The 18,234-nt window shown below is 36.1% G+C and overlaps 1 protein-coding gene across 2 annotated transcripts in view; it reads left to right on the top strand.

Moving 5' to 3' along the window:
* The window catches only part of CDK13 (cyclin dependent kinase 13), a 110,325-nt gene extending 106,814 nt beyond the window's left edge, over positions 1-3,511 (top strand). Inside the window, exons 13-14 of one of the 2 annotated variants that reach the window (XM_082846736.1) lie at positions 1,089-1,361; positions 2,007-3,511. In XM_082846736.1, coding sequence (XP_082702862.1) covers positions 1,089-1,361; positions 2,007-2,857 — 1,124 coding nt within the window. In that variant the 3' untranslated portion in view covers positions 2,858-3,511. Of the gene's footprint in view, positions 1-908; positions 1,362-2,006 lie in introns of both variants that reach the window. The other variant, XM_082846735.1, reaches the window with a different exon arrangement.
* Positions 3,512-18,234: the final 14,723 nt, after the last annotated feature.

Below are 18,234 nucleotides of genomic sequence, written 5' to 3'. Positions count from 1 at the left end.
GGAGTGGTTAAGAGTTCAGACTCTGGGGACTTCCCTGGTGGCGCATTGGTTAAGAATCCGCCTGCCAATGCAGGGGACACGGGTTCGAGCCCTGGTCCGGGAAGATCCCACGTGCCACAGAGCAACTAAGCCCGTGTGCCACAACTACTGAGCCTGTGCTCTAGAGCCCGCGAGCCACAGCTACTGTAGTCTGCGCACCTAGAGCCCGTGCTCCACAACAGGAGAAGCCACCGCAATGAGAAGCCCGCGCACCGCAACTAGAGAAAGCCCACACGCAGCAGTGAAGACCCCAAACAGCCAAAAATAAATAAATAAAATAAATAAATTTATTTAAAAAAAAAAAGAGTTCAGACTCTGGAATCAGAATACCTGGGTTCAAATCTCACCTCTGCCACTTACAGAGTTTGTGACTTGAGCAAGTTATTTAGTCACTCTGGATGTCAGTTTCTTCTTCAGTAAAAAAAAAAATGGGGCCAATAATAAAGCATGCCTTATAAGGTTGTTGTGAGGAATAAAGGATATAAAATGCTCAGAAAGGAACCTAAAATTATAGTCGTCATGGTCGTCATCATCATCATGATCATCATCCAGTGCCCATTCTCAGGTGCTATTTCCTGGTCATGTCTATAGTATGGGGTTTTAATGGTGGTCTCGGTTTTCCTTTCGAAGTATTTACCCTTAAAGATAATTTATTCAAAAGGGACTGCAGTTCTTTTTCTTTTTTGTTTTATGTGCCGTTACATCTTAAATGTACATGAAATTGAACTAGAAAGAGATTCCCTTTTCACAGTATTTCTCAAACACTGTCCCACGAATGTACATTTTAATAGGGTAATACAGAGCCATTCTGTGGGGTGGGGAGAGCTGTGAATCATGGCAATTCTAATTAATACACGTTTTGTCTTTAGTAAAAACAGGCCCTGGACAGCAGTTAAACCACAGTGAATTGGCAATCCTACTAAACCTACTACAAACTAAAACAAGTGTTAGTGTGACTGATTTTGTCCAAGTGTTGAACATTAAGGTAAACTCTGAGACTCAGCAGCAGCTAAATAAAATAAACCTTCCTGCTGGAATTTTGGCAACAGGTGAAAAACAGACAGATCCATCAACACCACAACAGGAGTCTTCGAAACCGCTGGGAGGAATTCAGCCTTCTTCTCAGAATGTCCAGCCTAAAGTGGAGACTGATGCTGCCCAGGCGGCTGTGCAGAGCGCATTTGCAGTTCTGTTGACTCAGTTAATAAAGGCTCAGCAGTCAAAGCAGAAAGATGTGCTACTGGAAGAGAGGGAAAATGGATCGGGACATGAAGCGTCATTACAACTCAGGCCACCTCCAGAACCTAGCACTCCGGTGTCGGGTGAGTGTACAGTAGCAGACCACTAACACGGCTGCATTCACACTGTTTTCTTGCTGTTGATGATTAGCTATAATGCGTAGTGTTTAGTAGCTTTGCTAGGAGAGGTCCTGAAAATTCTCAGGTCACTGGTTATAGGTTGGTTTCTTAGTCCGTGTACTCCTAGGAGTTGATTCTTTAACGAATTATCTGTGGGTGATAGAACTCATGAATGCTATCAACGTTTCTCATGTGAACCTATGGTTAAGAAATAATCTTTCACTCCAGTTGCAGCAGGATGATTGACCAAGGCAGAAACTTTATGTATACAGTAGCTTTTGTTCTTCAGGCAGTAAATAGGTACATGTGAGATGCCAAATACAACAAAATTTTTCTGTCACCATAGACTCAAATGGTAGCAGGCGATATTTTAATACTTACATATACCTTTTTCTTTTTCATTTGACTTTTGGGTTGTTTTTGTTTGGTTGGGTTTTTTTGTTTGTTTTGTGTGTGTGTGTGTGTGTGTGTGTGTGTGTGTGTGTGTGTGTGTGTGTGTGTTTTGCCAGAGATATAACTTCTAATGCTCTTTAGAAAACATTAACTATTTTGAAATTTTTGTTTTCTATGGTAACTTTCGACTCTCTTTTTTTGCCTTGTTTCACTTAGGGCAAGATGACCTCATCCAGCACCAAGACATGAGGATATTGGAGCTCACGCCAGAACCAGATCGGCCTCGTATTCTGCCTCCTGATCAGCGACCTCCTGAGCCACCTGAACCACCGCCAGTCACTGAAGAAGATCTAGATTATCGGACAGAAAACCAGCATGTACCCACCACTAGTTCTTCGTTAACTGACCCTCATGCTGGAGTGAAAGCAGCCCTGTTACAGCTGCTTGCTCAGCATCAGCCCCAGGATGATCCCAAAAGAGAAAGTGGTATTGACTACCCAGCAGGAGACACTTATATGCCCCCTTCAGACTACAAGGACAATTTTGGATCCTCTTCTTTCTCTTCTGCTCCTTATGTGAGCAGTGATGGTCTAGGAGGCGCCTCTGCTCCACCATTGGAACGACGTAGCTTCATTGGAAACTCAGATATTCAGTCCTTGGATAACTACAGTACTACTTCATCTCATTCTGGTGGTCCACCTCAGCCTTCTGCCTTTTCCGAGTCATTTCCCAGTTCAGTAGCTGGATATGGAGACATTTACCTCAATACAGGTCCCATGTTGTTTAGTGGAGACAAGGACCATAGATTTGAATATAGCCATGGCCCCATTGCAGTCCTGGCAAACAGCAGTGACCCTTCCACAGGGCCAGAGAGTACTCATCCTTTGCCAGCAAAGATGCACAACTATAACTATGGTGGTAACTTACAGGAAAACCCAGGTGGCCCTGGCCTCATGCATGGACAGACCTGGACTTCTCCTGCCCAAGGACCTGGGTATTCACAAGGATACAGGGGACACATTAGCACATCAGCTGGCAGAGGTCGAGGCAGAGGGTTACCATACTGAGTATCTGTTTTTCCTCAGGCACATCATTTTTATCTGGAAAGACTTTTCTAGCTGCAGTTTAAGGCAGCGATCCAAGAGACTTGAATAATATTAATTCAACAACAGCTTTATTTTTATGTGGAAAAGGGTCTTGCATACAATAGTTTAAAAAAAAAAAGACAAAAAAAACCTTTGCTTAAATTCATGCTGTTCTAAAAAACTAGATCTGTTGATTGTACATCTTCACAAATTCTAGTTAACAATTTTATTTTGTATTCTTGCAGTTTTAAGTGGATGCTAATCTTAGGGACATAAAAGTCTTTTATGGCCCTCTTGCAGATCTTCTGAACTATGCACATTTGTGCTTTTTTGTAAGTTTGGACCAACTTTTATGTAACAAACAACCAACCCCTCCCCGCCTCCAGTTTTACAACAATCAGAAAGGGCACTGATTTATTTGGTATTTTTCTTTTTACAAAGCTACCTTTAGTCAAAGGTCACTGTCAGTCTTTGCACCTGCTTTCAGTGTTATTGTGAAAGGTGTAATTTGTGCTCATTTCAGAAAATAAAACACAACCTTTCTCTTGATGCAACAGTTTTATAAAAAAAAATGGTCAACGTTATTTTTGTTTTATTTTGCAGATTATCATAGCCTAGCAAAATGCATTCAAATGAAATAGCGGGTTTTATATGAAAAATATGGGTGGGGTGGGGAGGGTAAGTAAGTGCCTTAACAGGTAAGCCTAAGGTCTGAGAAAGTAGTTAACCTTTACACCCATTTGTCTTCTAAAGGGAATCAATGCATTGTATTGAAGAGGCAGGGAGCTCTCAAGTGTCTAGGGGCTGCCCGCTGGGTTCCTCTTAGGTTCATTCCCTCTGCCTATCACACTTTCTCCTTTTCTTTGGGTTGTGTTACCTTCCACTACCACCTTCTCTTGATAGGGGAGTGAGAGCAAAGAAAGGGAGTCCAACTCCCAACAGAACCTTTTGTTACTTCTGAGAACAAGTTCTGAAAAGTTGTGTCATTTAAATGGTTGAAAATAATAGCTAAATGAGAATTTCAGAGTACCACTTTCTTTCAGGCTGCCACATTGTCCCTGTTTCCTTTTGCCATGCATAATTGGAGGGCAGTAGCATAGAAACAAGGCTTAATAACAGAATTGGCATAATTCTGTTAAAGTTCATGGGGGGAGGGATGGCGAACACCTTATTTTAAGTTATACAGTTGCCATTTTAAGACAAAGTTAACTGTTCATTTTACTCGTTAACTAGAAACATTGCTTAGGTTGAATTTACTGAAGTAAAAAGAAAAAGTAGTGCAAAAAAACCCTCTTATTCTCTCTCCTCTCACTTCCTACGAGGTTTACTACAACTTCTTCTGCCACACCTAGAGTAACTTTATTTTAGTTCATTTTAGAGTGATGGATAACCCTTATTTCAACTGTAATGGTGTCAAGTTTAACTAACTTGGTGTGTGCACTCAAACACACATACCATTATAATAATCCTATAAAGGAACCAAAGGTAAATAACCAGTGTTGCCATTAGCACGAAATGGCAAAACAGACTCTGGAAAGGAGAGCTGTGCCAACTCACCGTTTGTTTTAACTGTTCTCCCAGTAACTTATTTTTTGATTGGAATCTTAAATTGGAACAACTGTTATCAAATGGAAATGGCTCCAGTTCTAAAGTCAGTCTTTTAATCCTGTGCCCACTATCTGACTTGTGAACCTTCATTTCAAAACAGTACATGGGAAGCATTATAGTTTGGTAACAGAATAGTTTCAAGTTAATAATTCACCATTTTACTGCTATAAAATGAGTTGATGTCTTTTGATGGAATTTTTTTTGTTGGGGAGAAAGAAATGAATGGAAGAAAAATTATTTTTCTTTTATTTGAATATTGAATACTAACAACTTATAATAAAACTACATTGCAGGAAGTGAAGAAATATTTTGAAATTTAGCAAAATAGCTACAGTATTCAAGTATCTGGAATTTTAATATGGTGAGTCTTAGAGCTTTAGACTTTCCTATAAGTGACAGTATCTAAGTTATTCTTAATAGTCACACTTGATAATTCTGCTGACCGTAGCAGCTAACCTAAAATTGAAGATATTTATGTGACATGAATAGCCTGTGTTTTAAAAATTAAATATTTTATATAAAATTGAACTGTGTTTGGATAGTTTTTCCTAACATTTAAGTTATGTATTTATGTTGGGAGAGTGGCTGGGAGGACAAGGAAATTGTTGCTTGAAATTGAAGATTTGAACTATAGCTCCTAATATTACCCTAAGACAGCATTGATTGTGAGACAACAGTATTTTATGCACTAGTTAGGAAAAGTGTTGCCAGTTAAACCACAACTCAAGGCTAAGATACATCAATTGTAATATACTTCCCAAGTTCAGAGATGTTATTATATGAAAGAATGTTTCTTAAAATTGATGAAATATGGTAGTAAAACTCTTAATGCATCCTTTCATATCATTTAATACTTAAGTAAATTTGGATTAATGAAAAGAACAGGGTTGGGAAATCACTAATTCTGTATGTTATAATAACTGCAGTAATCACTGAGTATTCTTGGGTGAAATTTAAGGAACATAAAATGTTACTTAAGTTTTTTTTGAAAGAAACAGGTAAGTCAGGTTGCAAATGAAAAGATGAAAATAGAAAAAGATTGGACCTACCAAAAGAAGAATATATTTATTATCTCCCATGTGAAATTCCCTTATGTATTTGTTGATACAGCAGCTTTTTCTGCATGCAACTCATGTTTCCCAAGTCTTCAATCCATTATTTGTTGGAGAGTTGCTGTCACCCATGAAATTTTAAGACTCATTTTAAGGGTTTATTGATTAAAATAGTTTGTGGAATGTGAGTTAAGATAGTGCTTTAGGGCTTCCCTGGTGGCACAGTGGTTGAGAGTCCGCCTGCCAATGCAGGGGACACGGGTTCGTGCCCCAGTCCGGGAAGATCCCACATGCCGCGGAGCGGCTGGGCCCGTGAGCCATGGCCGCTGAGCCTGCGCGTCCGGAGCCTGTGCTCCGCAACGGGAGAGGCCACAACAGTGAGAGGCCCGCGTACCGCCAAAAAAAAAAAAAAAAAAAGGCTTCAGAAAAAAACAGGGAAATAAAATTTTAGAAAACTTAATTAGGAGCCTGTAGAGGCTGTTTGTTTCATATATGGATAGTCTTTAAAAAGGAGGTGCCTCATTTTCTTTTTTAAAACAATGGTTACCTAAATATCTAACAATTAGATAATAAGACTGAATCTTTCACTTAAACATTTTTTCTGTTTGTAGGAGGAAGGTCCGTATCAGCAGGCCTGCAAACAAACACTGCTTTTAAATTCTTTCAAGTTCTTATATTATAGTTTTAAGCGGTTTTATAAGGGGAGCAATGGTTTGTCATTTACCAAAGGCCTCTCCAGATAATTTCTTAAACTGTTTCTAGTTTAATTAAAAATAAAAGCTATTAAGATAAAAGCTATCAAGGGATCCAGTTGAAGGTGGGGAAAACAAAATTTTGATCATATGGGAAAAGAACTTGCTCTTTGAATTGTGTAGACTAACACTTTGTGGGTCTTATTCCTTTCACCATATCAAATGTCCCATTAAAAAAAAATTTTCTTACTGAAAATGCCACATTGAAAATGAGGCTCTGTAGTGAATCACACTTTAATTTTTTTCACAATTAAGTTAATTTGTTGTAAAGGTGTGCTTTTTTGCAAGAATTTTTAGTAAAGTCTCATAACTCCTAAATCTAATGTGTTTAATATAAGCCATTTGTTTAACAAAAGAAAAAAGACTGTATTTGATAGTCTGTAAATAAACTGCCCTAAAAATCCAGGCTATTTTTATCCTTGTTTTCTTCTTGCTCATGTACAGAACAGACTCTTAGAAATAATCTTATCTGATGAGGATGAGCACTTGTTACAACCGCTGTGTCATGCTTTATAGACAATGCTTTAAACCTGGAACCCTTCTTTTTTACTTTTTGTACATATTCAAAAATGTAGGAACACATCCAGAGATAACCACCATTAATATTTTGCATGTGTTGGATGTCTTTTCTTACAACAGTGGGATTATACTGCCCATAGCTTTGTAATTAGAGTTTTTCATTTATTAATATTTTGTGAACATCCTTCTATGTCAGTAATTAAATTCCGTCCTCTTTTAGTGATTGTAAATTACTCCTTTATAGAAGAACCAAAACTTAACAATTCCTCGTTGCTGGACACAAAATATTTCTAACTTTTCTGTTATAATGTGAGGAAAATCTGCGTAAGTACAAACACACAAATGTACGTAATTTCCTTGGAGTTGCTGACCTAAAGAATGCCCATCTAAACTTTTGCTATATCCATATTGCCCTCAGGAAAGGTTTGCAAGTTTTACATTCTTATTACTTTCCCTTTTCATTTAGTTATGCTGGGTATTTAAGCATTTTAAATCTTTGCCATTTTGACAGGTGAGAAGTCATCTTAATTTATATTTCTCTGATTACTAGTGAAATTTATATACATGCTAGCTGGGTGTCTTTTGTGTATTAACTATTCATATGTTTAGTTATTAGGTATTTCCTCTCTGTTGCTTTGAAGAGCTTTTTATAGAAGGTAGGTAGCCCTTTGTGAACTATAATCTTAAAAATACTGTGTGGTGTGTTTTGATAAAGGAAAATTTAATAGTTACATGTAGTCGAATCTATTCATCTTTTCCTTCTGGTTTCTCCTTAGAAAAGTTTTCCGTAGCCCAAGGTTATTTTACTTTTTACACAATTTTATTTTACTTCTCTGGCTTTCTGCTTTTACACTTAATTCTAAACTGTTCTAGAATTTATTTTGCTAAATGTTGTGAGGTAAGGATCCAACTTTATACTTTTTCTGAATGGCTATACTAACTATGCCAACAGTATTTGTTAAATAGTTCATCCTATCCATAGTTTTAAAATGTCATCTGTCTTATTTGGGTCTGTTTCTGGGCTTTTCAGTTATGTTCCACCCTGATCTTTCTCTTCTGGTTAGAAGTACATTTGTATTATATTTTCATAAACTAAGTGTAGCACATATCAGGCTGCAGTATTTGTTTTAAGATGGAATGTAATTTAATTGTCCATTGTTTCAAAGCTTGTCTATTTCTGCCTGTTTTTCCTTGGGACTTCCTGAATCACTTTGATCACTTTCACCAAGTATCCTTTTAGGATTTTAACTAGAAACTTATTGTTTAAATTAGTGTGGGTTTTTTTTGTTGTTTTTGTTTGGGTTGGTGGTTTTTTGCATGTTCCTCATTAAAAGTTCTGAAAGTTTCCTTACTGTAGTTCTGATGTGTTGGTTTTTTTTGGAGTTTACAAAAATTTGTTGTTGTTGTTGCTTCTAGAAATGGGCTCTTCATATTGTTATAAATAATATAATATTTTAAACTAGTCTGCTTATATAGGAAAGCTGTCATTTAAAAAAAACTGGCCACATTACTTCTATTATTTCAAATAGTTTTCAGTTGATTGAATATGATAATGGGCATTCTTGTTTCTGATTTTACGAACGTCTTAATTTTTTAGTATTTCACTCATGTATAATTTAAGCTATAGATTAGAAATAGAATAGTTTATTATGTTAAGAATATTCATGAAGCCCATTTATCAGCATTAGATGTTAAATTTTTTTAAATGCTTTTTCATTGTAAAGCATTTTCTCCTTTGATCTATTGATGATAGGCACCAGTTATATTAGTAGAATCTAATACTGAGCCATTAATTAGAAATACTGCTGTATTCTATTGACTAACCCTGTATTTAGTATTTTGTAGTTATGTTTATTTATGAGAGGTAAGTCTGGTTTTAATTAACAGGTTTTGATAGTGTTACAGAAGAAACTGGAAAACTTGTGTTTTATTTGATTTAGAATGGCTTATGTGTCCTGAGAATGATTTTTTTTTTTTGAAGTTGATGCTGTTTTATTTATATCCAAATACACCTGACTTTTTTCTTGAAGGTGATTCTTTCACTGTTTTTCCATTTCCTCATGTGTCCTTGATCTTTTCAGGGTTCTGTTTCTTGAGTAAATGTTGGTAATTTTATTTTTTCTGAAATTCATCATATAGTCCATCTTATATTTAAAATGTTTTTAGCATACAGTTGTACTTAATAATCTCAGTGTTTTAAAAACATTATCATCTATTGTTACATATCCTTTGTGTGTTTTTTCTCTTTTCCCTGATTAGACTAGTTAGGATTTGCCCCATTCTACCTCTGTCCTCTCACCACCAGGGAATAAAAATCTATCATTTACTTCTCATTTATTTTAACAATTGGATTTTGATTCTTTTCTTCTACTTCCCTTATTTATCCCTACCTCTTGAGTTGAATAATTGGTCCATTTGTTTTTCTTCCTTCCAATTCTAAAAGAAACTATTTTAATGCTATGAATTCTCTGATTATTTCTTTGCTTCCATCCAGTAGGTTAAGAATGTTATGTTTTCAGAATATTTAGTGGCTGCAAATTTGATTGCTTGTTTGATCCAAGGATTATTTAGAATAGTGTTTCAATTTCCAGGTCGTTGGATATATTTTATTTTTTATTTTTTTGTTAATAACAGATTTTCTATTACATATAGTCAGTGTATGTAGTCTGCTTTGGGGAATTTATTAAGGATTTCTTTTTAGCCTGCCAAGCAAATAAAATTTGTAAATATTTCTTTAGGATAAGTATGTCATTTGATACAATTTGTCACATAAGCATTAAATCAATATTATTAAACACTGGTAAGATTCTCTATATCTTTATTTCTCAAGGAGTGAGAAATGTAAAATAAACTCTTATACTGCTATTACGTATTTTTCCTTATATGTCTAATTCTTTTTGCTTTATATATTCAGTGCTATATTCACCACATACAGGTTCATAACTACTTAATCTCTGTTCCATTTATTCAAGCTTTTAAAACTTTAAATTCTACTAGGTCCAGTTTTAATATTACTACAATTGGTCTTTCTGTGAGTTTATTTCACACTCTCTCTGCTTGCCCACCTCACCCCCCCTTTTTTTTTTAATGCTACCTTGCTGGGTTTGTTTTTAATCTTTTGCTAAAACTGGTTTTCTTTTTCTCTTTTTTAGAAATTTGTATTTTGAGGCTTTCTGTTGATTTGTAATGTGTATACAGACTTTTCTACTCAGCTTTAAATATTTCAGAGACATACACCTATTTCTTGAATGAATAACTTCAGAAGTTATATGAGTTGCTATAGACTGTCTCCTCTAAAAAGGTTGCCAAATCAGTCACCAAAAAGAGGAATGGGATTACCATGACTGACTTAGACCAGGGTCGAAGAAATGTTGGAGAGTCACTTGTAATTATTATTAGGCATTCATCTAAAAAAAAGGCTGACAAAGTAAGGATCAGTGTTCTTGGATGTTAAAAACATGATTGTAAACAAACAAAAAAGTGGATGGGCTGTAAAATAGAATATCCACAGCTGAAGATCAAATTAGTGAGCCTGAATATCAAGCTGAGTGATGCTGGGAATGATCCTCCCTAAAATTCACTACTAAAAAGTTAAAAGTTTAAAGGGAAAATTGAGAAATGGAGGCTAGATCTAGATATCCCAATATTCATCTGATAGGAGTTGCAAAAAGAGAGAACAGGTAGAATGGAGATAAACAAAGAAATACTAGAAGAAAACTTTCCAGAGTTGAAAAAGACATGAATCTTGTATTGAAGAGGTCCATGGAATGCAAAGCAAGATATATGAGAGTCACACTTGATATACGTCAAAATAATATCTCAGAATTTAAAATTTTATTGGAACTTTACATTTATTTATTGTATACTGAGAAAATAAAAACAGATTGTCTGCAAAAGACAGAGAACCATACTGGCACCACACCCCCTCACCATTAACACTGGATGCTATAAGTTTCTGCAAAGTCTAAGGGAAACAACTTTGACCTTAGAATTCCATCCTCAGTGTGTTAGGGAATAGTGGTGTTCCCTCGGCCTTCTTGCTTTGACTGAAATCTAGCTCTTCCCTGAGGGGACTGACTGCCCTGCAGCCTTCTCAAGTGATGGCTGTGTTTCTCCCTTGGACCACTGGGCCTGGAATCTAGTTAAATGTCCTTTTTGATGCTCATTTTCACTTTCAGACTGTTCTTGTTGATGCCTTAAAACTATGGAGATTTGCCCCTTGTGTCATCAGACTGCTTCACTCATGCCTCCCTGCTGCAGTTATTTACTGACCTCTGACTTGTCCTTCCCCTTTCACCCTCCCCGCCATTCTTTGAAGATTTTAATTCCTGGCTCACTATCACTGTGTCCTGTTTCTATGTTGATTTCAGCATCTGTGTGGATGATCCTTAAAATCTTGGCTTCTCTGTTTCTCTGCCGCTCCTCCAGTGGTCTTATCCTCCACCTCATCTCAGCTACTCATGTCCCTGTCATACCCTCGACTTTATGGCCACGAGTTCCATGACCCCTGCAAATCTCAATTCAAGCACACTACTTACCCTACGCTGGAACGCCCTCCCCCCACCCAAGTTTGTAGCCCACTCTAATACTCGGACTCCAACCACCTTTCTCACTCCCTTATACACATCTGCAACTGCCTTGTCACACTCTTGCTTTCCTGTATTCATGTGAAAATTCCAAAACTGTTCAGACCCAACATCCTCAATGTTTAAATCCACTCTGTCTGCATCCGTGCAGCTGAACATTGCTGGAAAAACACTCAACCATGCCCACTAGTTTCACTTTACTTTATGATCACTAATCTCACATGGGCCCTTAAGGCTACCCAACAGTTATACTACCATGGTTCATCAGTTCTAAAGCATAGATGTTCACACTTAATATCTCTGAAATGAGGATGTGTCTTATATATGCCACTATGGTATGTCATACTTTAATTGGTAGAGTTTTCCCCTTTTTAGTGTTACCTAAAAAATAGTGTGTCTTACAATCAATGGCATCTTTGATAAAGCATAATTACCTCATACTTTTCATTCTCTCGTTTTCCCACATGATCATTTAATACTTTTTTCTTCTCTACTCAAATCTCCAGTATTTCCTTCCTGTATTAGTTTGCTAGAGCTGCCAAGGCAGCATTCTTGCTGGGTCCTCACATAGTCTTTCCTCCGTGTGAGTGCATGTCTCATGTCTGTGTATCCAAATTTCCTCTTCTTATAAGGAAATCAGTCATTGGATTAGGGCCCATATCAAGGGCCTCATTTTAACTTAATAACCTTTTAAACGACCGTATCTCCAAATATAGTTACATTCTGAGGTACCGAGGGTTAGGATTTAAACATGTAAATTTTGAGGGGACACAATTCAGCCCATAATACTCCCCCATTCTCACGTTCAGTTGGTGACTTTGTTCCCTATTTTCACAGATATAGAAATAAATGAGAGAAATGCCAAAGTCCCTACTGTATCACCCCCACCTTTCACTAACTGTCTTCATATCATTAACTTCTTTCCTGTCACTATGGACAAACTATCCATATTCCTAGAAAAATCTCTTCTTGCCAAACAAATAAGTTCCTTCCAGCTCAACTTTCTCTATGGCATTAACAATTTTCTTCCATATAAGTTCTAAGGGGGCCAGAGTTTTGTTGTTCTGTTCTTCTCTACTCCTAGCACCTAGAAAAAGCTCAATATTTAATGAACAAGTACAGATATATAATAAATATATCCCTTTATATGCAAGATAAAAGAATGCACTTAGAAGGGAAACCCTTCACTGGAAGCAGAATTATAAGAGTATATCAAGTAAGAGAATAAAATGGAACAAAGTTAAGTCAATCAGTTCTAGAAAGGCAGAACACTTCATAAGAACAAGAAGTAGGCTGCTAAAGAGAGGCAGTCACTTGAAGGAAAAAGACTCCTCAGTGAGCATCTAAGATATGGGCATATAACAAGGACAGAGGGGATTCAGAGAGGAGAACCACAGCTGATCAAAAACCTCACTTCACTGCCAAGACAGGGAGCCTTTGCTATTCTTCTCAATTAGGATATGTTACATGTATATGGTGACCACTGTATGTTTTCATTTGTCTCCCATACTAATGGAAGTTTCTTTTTTCTTTTCTTTGCCTTCTTTCTTTTCTCTCTTCCTTCTCTCCTTTTTTCTTCTCTTCCTTCCTTCATTTTTCTCTCTTCCCTCCCTCTCCCTCCCGTCCTTCTCCTCCTCCTTTCAACTGCAATTACCCTGTTTTCTTTCTACCACTGCATATTAATATGGTGGAACTGATTGAGTGTATAATTTAGCCATAGTTTGCCATGAGCTGTGCTATATCTAGAATGGAAAAGAGAAATACAAATCATCCAGAGTTCTGAACTCCAATATGAATGAATAATGAGACTGAGTTTTCTTTATAAGGAGATGTTTTGTTATACATATACATTAGATAGTTACATTTTATGAGGTGTGACTATTTTTAAGAAGTGTATCTATGCTAAATGCAATGTGGAATCCTGGGTTGGATTCTGGAACAGAAAAGAGATCATTGTTGGAAAGACTGATGAAATCTAAATAAAGTCTGCATTTTAGTTTTAGTTTAGTATTCTCAGTTTTAACAAATGTACTATGGTTATCCAAGATGTTAATACCAGGCAAAGTTGTGTGAAGGCTATATGGGAACTCTCTGTACTATCTTCACAACTTATCTGTAAATCTAACATTCAAAATATAAAGTAAAAACAAAACAAAACCAAAAAATGTGTATAGAAGGAAGCCTATATATGGAACTTGGGCTGCTGGGAGGTGGAATGTCTTTTCTTACTTAGCATTCATTCCCCCTTTGTCAATAATATTCTGCTTTCTATTAGGAAACTATGCGTCCTTCTACTTTCAGTCTCTGTGGTTCAGAGGGGACTACTAACTTTACCTCTGTGTAAAAAAGTCCAGATTTCTGCCAGTTGTTTAAAAAATGGGAAAATCTGGCAACACTGCACTTCTGTATTGGGCATTAAGTTAGTACAAATGTAAAAAGTGACTAATTTCTCAGCTTCTTTCACATGTAATGAGAGCTAGGAAAAAGATGGCAAGACAAGTGTTTCCTCTTGCCCCTTCAGTCCTCTCTGGTAGCTGAATGTTGAAGATGCTTCAATAACATTAGGGATTCTGACTTTCAAAGGATTAATAACAATTTTAAAGACCAAAGGGAAAGGTAATATGCAGTATTTATTCCAATGTTGCTTTTGCATCATCAAATTACAGATATGTTTAAGAGTCATTTGATAAAATCAAAACAAAACCAAAGAAAGGCATGCTGATATTTTCTTATGATGAAAGCTTACCCTAATTATAAAGTAAAAAAGAAGGAAATGAAATTTGAGTGCTAGAGTCATAAAACCCAACCAAATACATTTATCCCAGATAATGTGCTCACCTAAAGAAAAAACTCTGGCAGTCTCCTTTGAACTCCTATTATCATCTAGCCTCACAAGCATTGGGTTTGATGTCATTTCTTTCATTACTTTATTATTTATTTAATTATTCTTTATTTTTATTTCTTAACTATCAGAAAGTTAGTGACCCATCAAGATTTGGGTATTCATATATAGAGAGAGGAATGCTCTCTGAAAATACAGAAAGTAGTCCACTAGAGAGGCTACTGCATCTAAGGCCGGGCTAAAACTGGAAGACCCCACCACCAGCAACAGGATCCAGACAACAGGAAGACAAATGAAGCTGCATCGAGGAACTACAGAATTAGATCAAGAAGCTGGAGACACCTAGGAAGCTGGCAAACGAACACTGGAATCTCTGGAATCTCAGGAAAACTGCAACCTTCCTAACCACTGGTAACAGCCAGAAGCCAAGTGAAGACAGCCTCCGACTCACTTTTGTTTTCCAAATCTTAAGCAAGTGCCTCTAATTGGAAAGCCTGAATTTATATTCAGAACTCTGTGAGTGCAAGGGAGTCAGGGCATTCAAAAAACAATTTTTTTCTATTTTTTTTCGATTATAGTGACAGTTCAATCTGTGGCATTGGCATATACAAATATTTAACACAGATGATACATAAGGACTGAGAGAAAAACAAAGAAGGAATTATACTGCCTCTCACACAGAGACAAACGACAGGATTAATACCTTCAACCTTCTTATGCCTGGAACCGTCCATTTCCAGCTCTACTGTCATTACCTTAATGTAATGCACAACCATCTCTGACCCTGACTATTTCAGTAGTTCACTGAATGGTCTTTGGGAATCTACTCTGTCAATCTTCTATTCTGTTTTCCACAGAGAAGCTGGAGCAAAACAAATTTTTAAAAATCAGTAGACTTTATTTTTCTGAGCAGTTCGTGTTTACAGAAAAATAAGCAGGAAATACAGAGAGCTCCCCCATACCCTCTCATTCTCCTCCCACTTCCAGTTTCCTCTGTTATAGACACCTTGCATTAGTTGTACATTTGGTACAATTGATGAACCATTATTGACACATGATTAACTAAAATCACAGAGTAGACTCTGTGTGTGTTGTACATTCTATGGGTTTGGGCAAGTGTATAATGACATGTATCCACCATTACAGTACCATCAGAGAATAGTTTCACTGCCCTAAAAATCCTGTGTTCTACCTGTTCATCCCTCCCTCCACTTATCTACTCCTCACAACTCCTGGCAATCTGATCTTTTTACTGTCTTCGTAGTTTTGTGTTTTCCGACTGTCAAATGTTGGAATTATACAGTATGTAGCTTTTTCAGTTTGGCTTCTTGCACTTAGTGTTAAGCTTTTAAGGGCCTTCCGTGACTTTTTGTGACTTGATAACTTTTTTTTTATCGCTGAATAACATTCCATTGTACGGATCTACCAGTTTGTTTATCCATTTACCTACTGAAGGACTTGACTTGTTGGCTGCTTCCAAGTTTTGCAATTATGAATAAAGCTGTTATCAACATTTGTGTGCTGGTTTTTGTGTGGACAAACATTTTCGACTCATCTGGGTAAATAACAAGGAATGAGATTGCTAGGTTGTTTGGTAAGAAAGAGTATGTTTAGTTTTCTAAGAAATTGCCAAACTGTCTTCCAAATTGGCTACACCATCTTGCATTCCCACCAGCAATGAAAGTTCATGTTGCTCCATATCCTGCCATCATTTGGTGTTGTCGATGTTTTGGATTTTTGCCTTTGGACTTAACTATTGTTAACAATGGTATCTCATTGTTTTGTAAATATTTTCTCGCCACCTGTGGCTTATCTTTTCATTTTCCTAACAGCATCTTTTGCATAACAGAAATTTTCAGTTTTAATGAAGTCCAACTTATTTTTTCTTTTATGGATTATGCTTTTAGTGATGTATCTAAAAAAGTCATCACTAAACTGAAGGTTACCTAAATTTTCTATGTATCTTCTTTATAGGTTTGTGTTTTACATTTAGGTCTCTGATTCAAGTTTATTTTGTGAAAGGTGTAAGGTCTATGTCCAGATTCACATTTTTTGCATGTGGATTTCCAGTTGTTCCAGCACCATTTGTTGAAAAGACTATCCTTTCTTCATTGAATTGCCTTGATCCTTTGTCAAAGATCAGTTGACTACATTTTTGTGGGTCTATTTATGGTCTCTGTATTCTGTTCCATTGACCTAGTTGTCTGTTCTTTCACTAATACCACGTGGTCCTGGTTACTGTAGCTTTATAGTAAGTTGACATCTGGTAGTGTCAGTCATGCAACTATGTTCTTCTCAATGTTGTGTTGCCTATTTTGGGTCTTCTGCCTTTACAATTAAACTTTAGAATAAATTTGTCAATATCCATAAAATAACTTCCTGCAGTTTTGATTGAAATTGTGTTGAATCTATAAAGCAAGTAGGGAAGAATATCTTGACAGTATTGAGTCTTCCTATCCATGTACATGGAATATCTCCATTTTCTTAAAAAACCATTTCTTTCACCAGTTTTGTAGTTGTCCTTATATAGATCTTACACATATTTTGTTAAGATTTATACCTAAGGTTGGTTTGTTTTTCTTTTGCTAATGTAAGTGGTACTGGGTTTTAAGTTTCAAATTGTTCATTGCTGGTATATAAGAAAATGATTGCCTTTTGTATATTAACTTTGTATACGGAAACCTTGCTGTAACTATAACTGCTTAATCCTGCTTCCAGGGTTTTTTTTTTTTTCTTTCTTTCTTTTCTTTTTTTGTGATTTTCTACACAATTATGTCATCTGTAAATAATGTTTTATTTCTTCCTTCTCATTCTATATCTTTTACTTCCTTTTTTTGGTCTTATTGCATTAGCATGATATTGCATCATATTGCAGTATTATGTTGAAAAGCAGTGGTAAGAGGGGACATCCATGCCCTGTTCCTGATCTTGGTGGAAAAGCATTTAGTTTCTCACTATTTAGTATGATATTAGCTGTAGGTTTTTTGTAGATGTTTTTTATCAAGTTAAGAAAGGTCCCTTCTATTCCAAGTTTGCTGAGAGTTTTAATCATGAATGGGTGCTGGATTTGGTCAAGTGCTTTTTCTGCATGTATTGATAAGATCATATGATTTTTCTTCTTTAGTCTGTTGATGTGATGGATTACAGCAGTTGAATTTTGAATGTTGACCCAGCCTTGCACACCTGAAATCCCACTTGTGTATGGTGTATAATTCTTTTAATACAGTTAAGTATAAAAACGAGGTCATGGTCAGCAGGTTATTATAAAAAGTTCATGAACAAATTCAACCTACTATAACAACTCTAAGTAAACATAAGTTTTATGCACAAATATTTTTTAAAGTTTCCTTTTCTATAATCTCATGTTCACAGGTTACAATACTTGGAGGACAACACTAAATATAAATCTAAGAATGTTATAGGAATAGTCTTTGTCCTTCTGAGTAAACACACACTTAAGTACATTTAACCTAGATTTTATGGTAACTGCTATGTAAATATTCTCTGACCTTTAAAAAAACCCTCTAAACGTATTTGCATTCCCCAAAGTACTTCTGACAGTCTTAGAAAGCTTTCTCATTACATCCTATTCTGTACAATTTTAGACAAGTCTCAACTGCATTAATTGGGGTTTATAAGTTTTTTCATAATCACAAAAAACTGACCTATTACCACTTATTATCTGTCCTTTCCCCACTCATTTGTAGTGCTATATTAACCAAATATCAAGTTTTTATATATATGTGAATTTGTTTCCGAGTTCTCTATTTTTGTTTCTTTAGTCTGTTTACTCTTACACCAATCAGTCATTAGATTTACAAGTTTCTTTATTTGGTAGAGCAAGCCTGCTTACATTTTTCTTCTTCAACATTTTTATGACTAATCTTGACACTTTTCCATATAAATATTGGAATCATTTTGCAAGGTCCACAAAACTTATTTTGAGATTCGATTGAATTTATAAATTTAGGGAGAATGGACATATGTACAATATTGTATC

Source organism: Leucopleurus acutus (assembly GCF_964270905.1).
Source record: "Leucopleurus acutus genome assembly, chromosome: 9".
Classification (NCBI taxonomy): Eukaryota; Metazoa; Chordata; class Mammalia; order Artiodactyla; family Delphinidae; genus Leucopleurus; species Leucopleurus acutus.
This window is presented reverse-complemented; position numbering and strand designations above follow the sequence as displayed.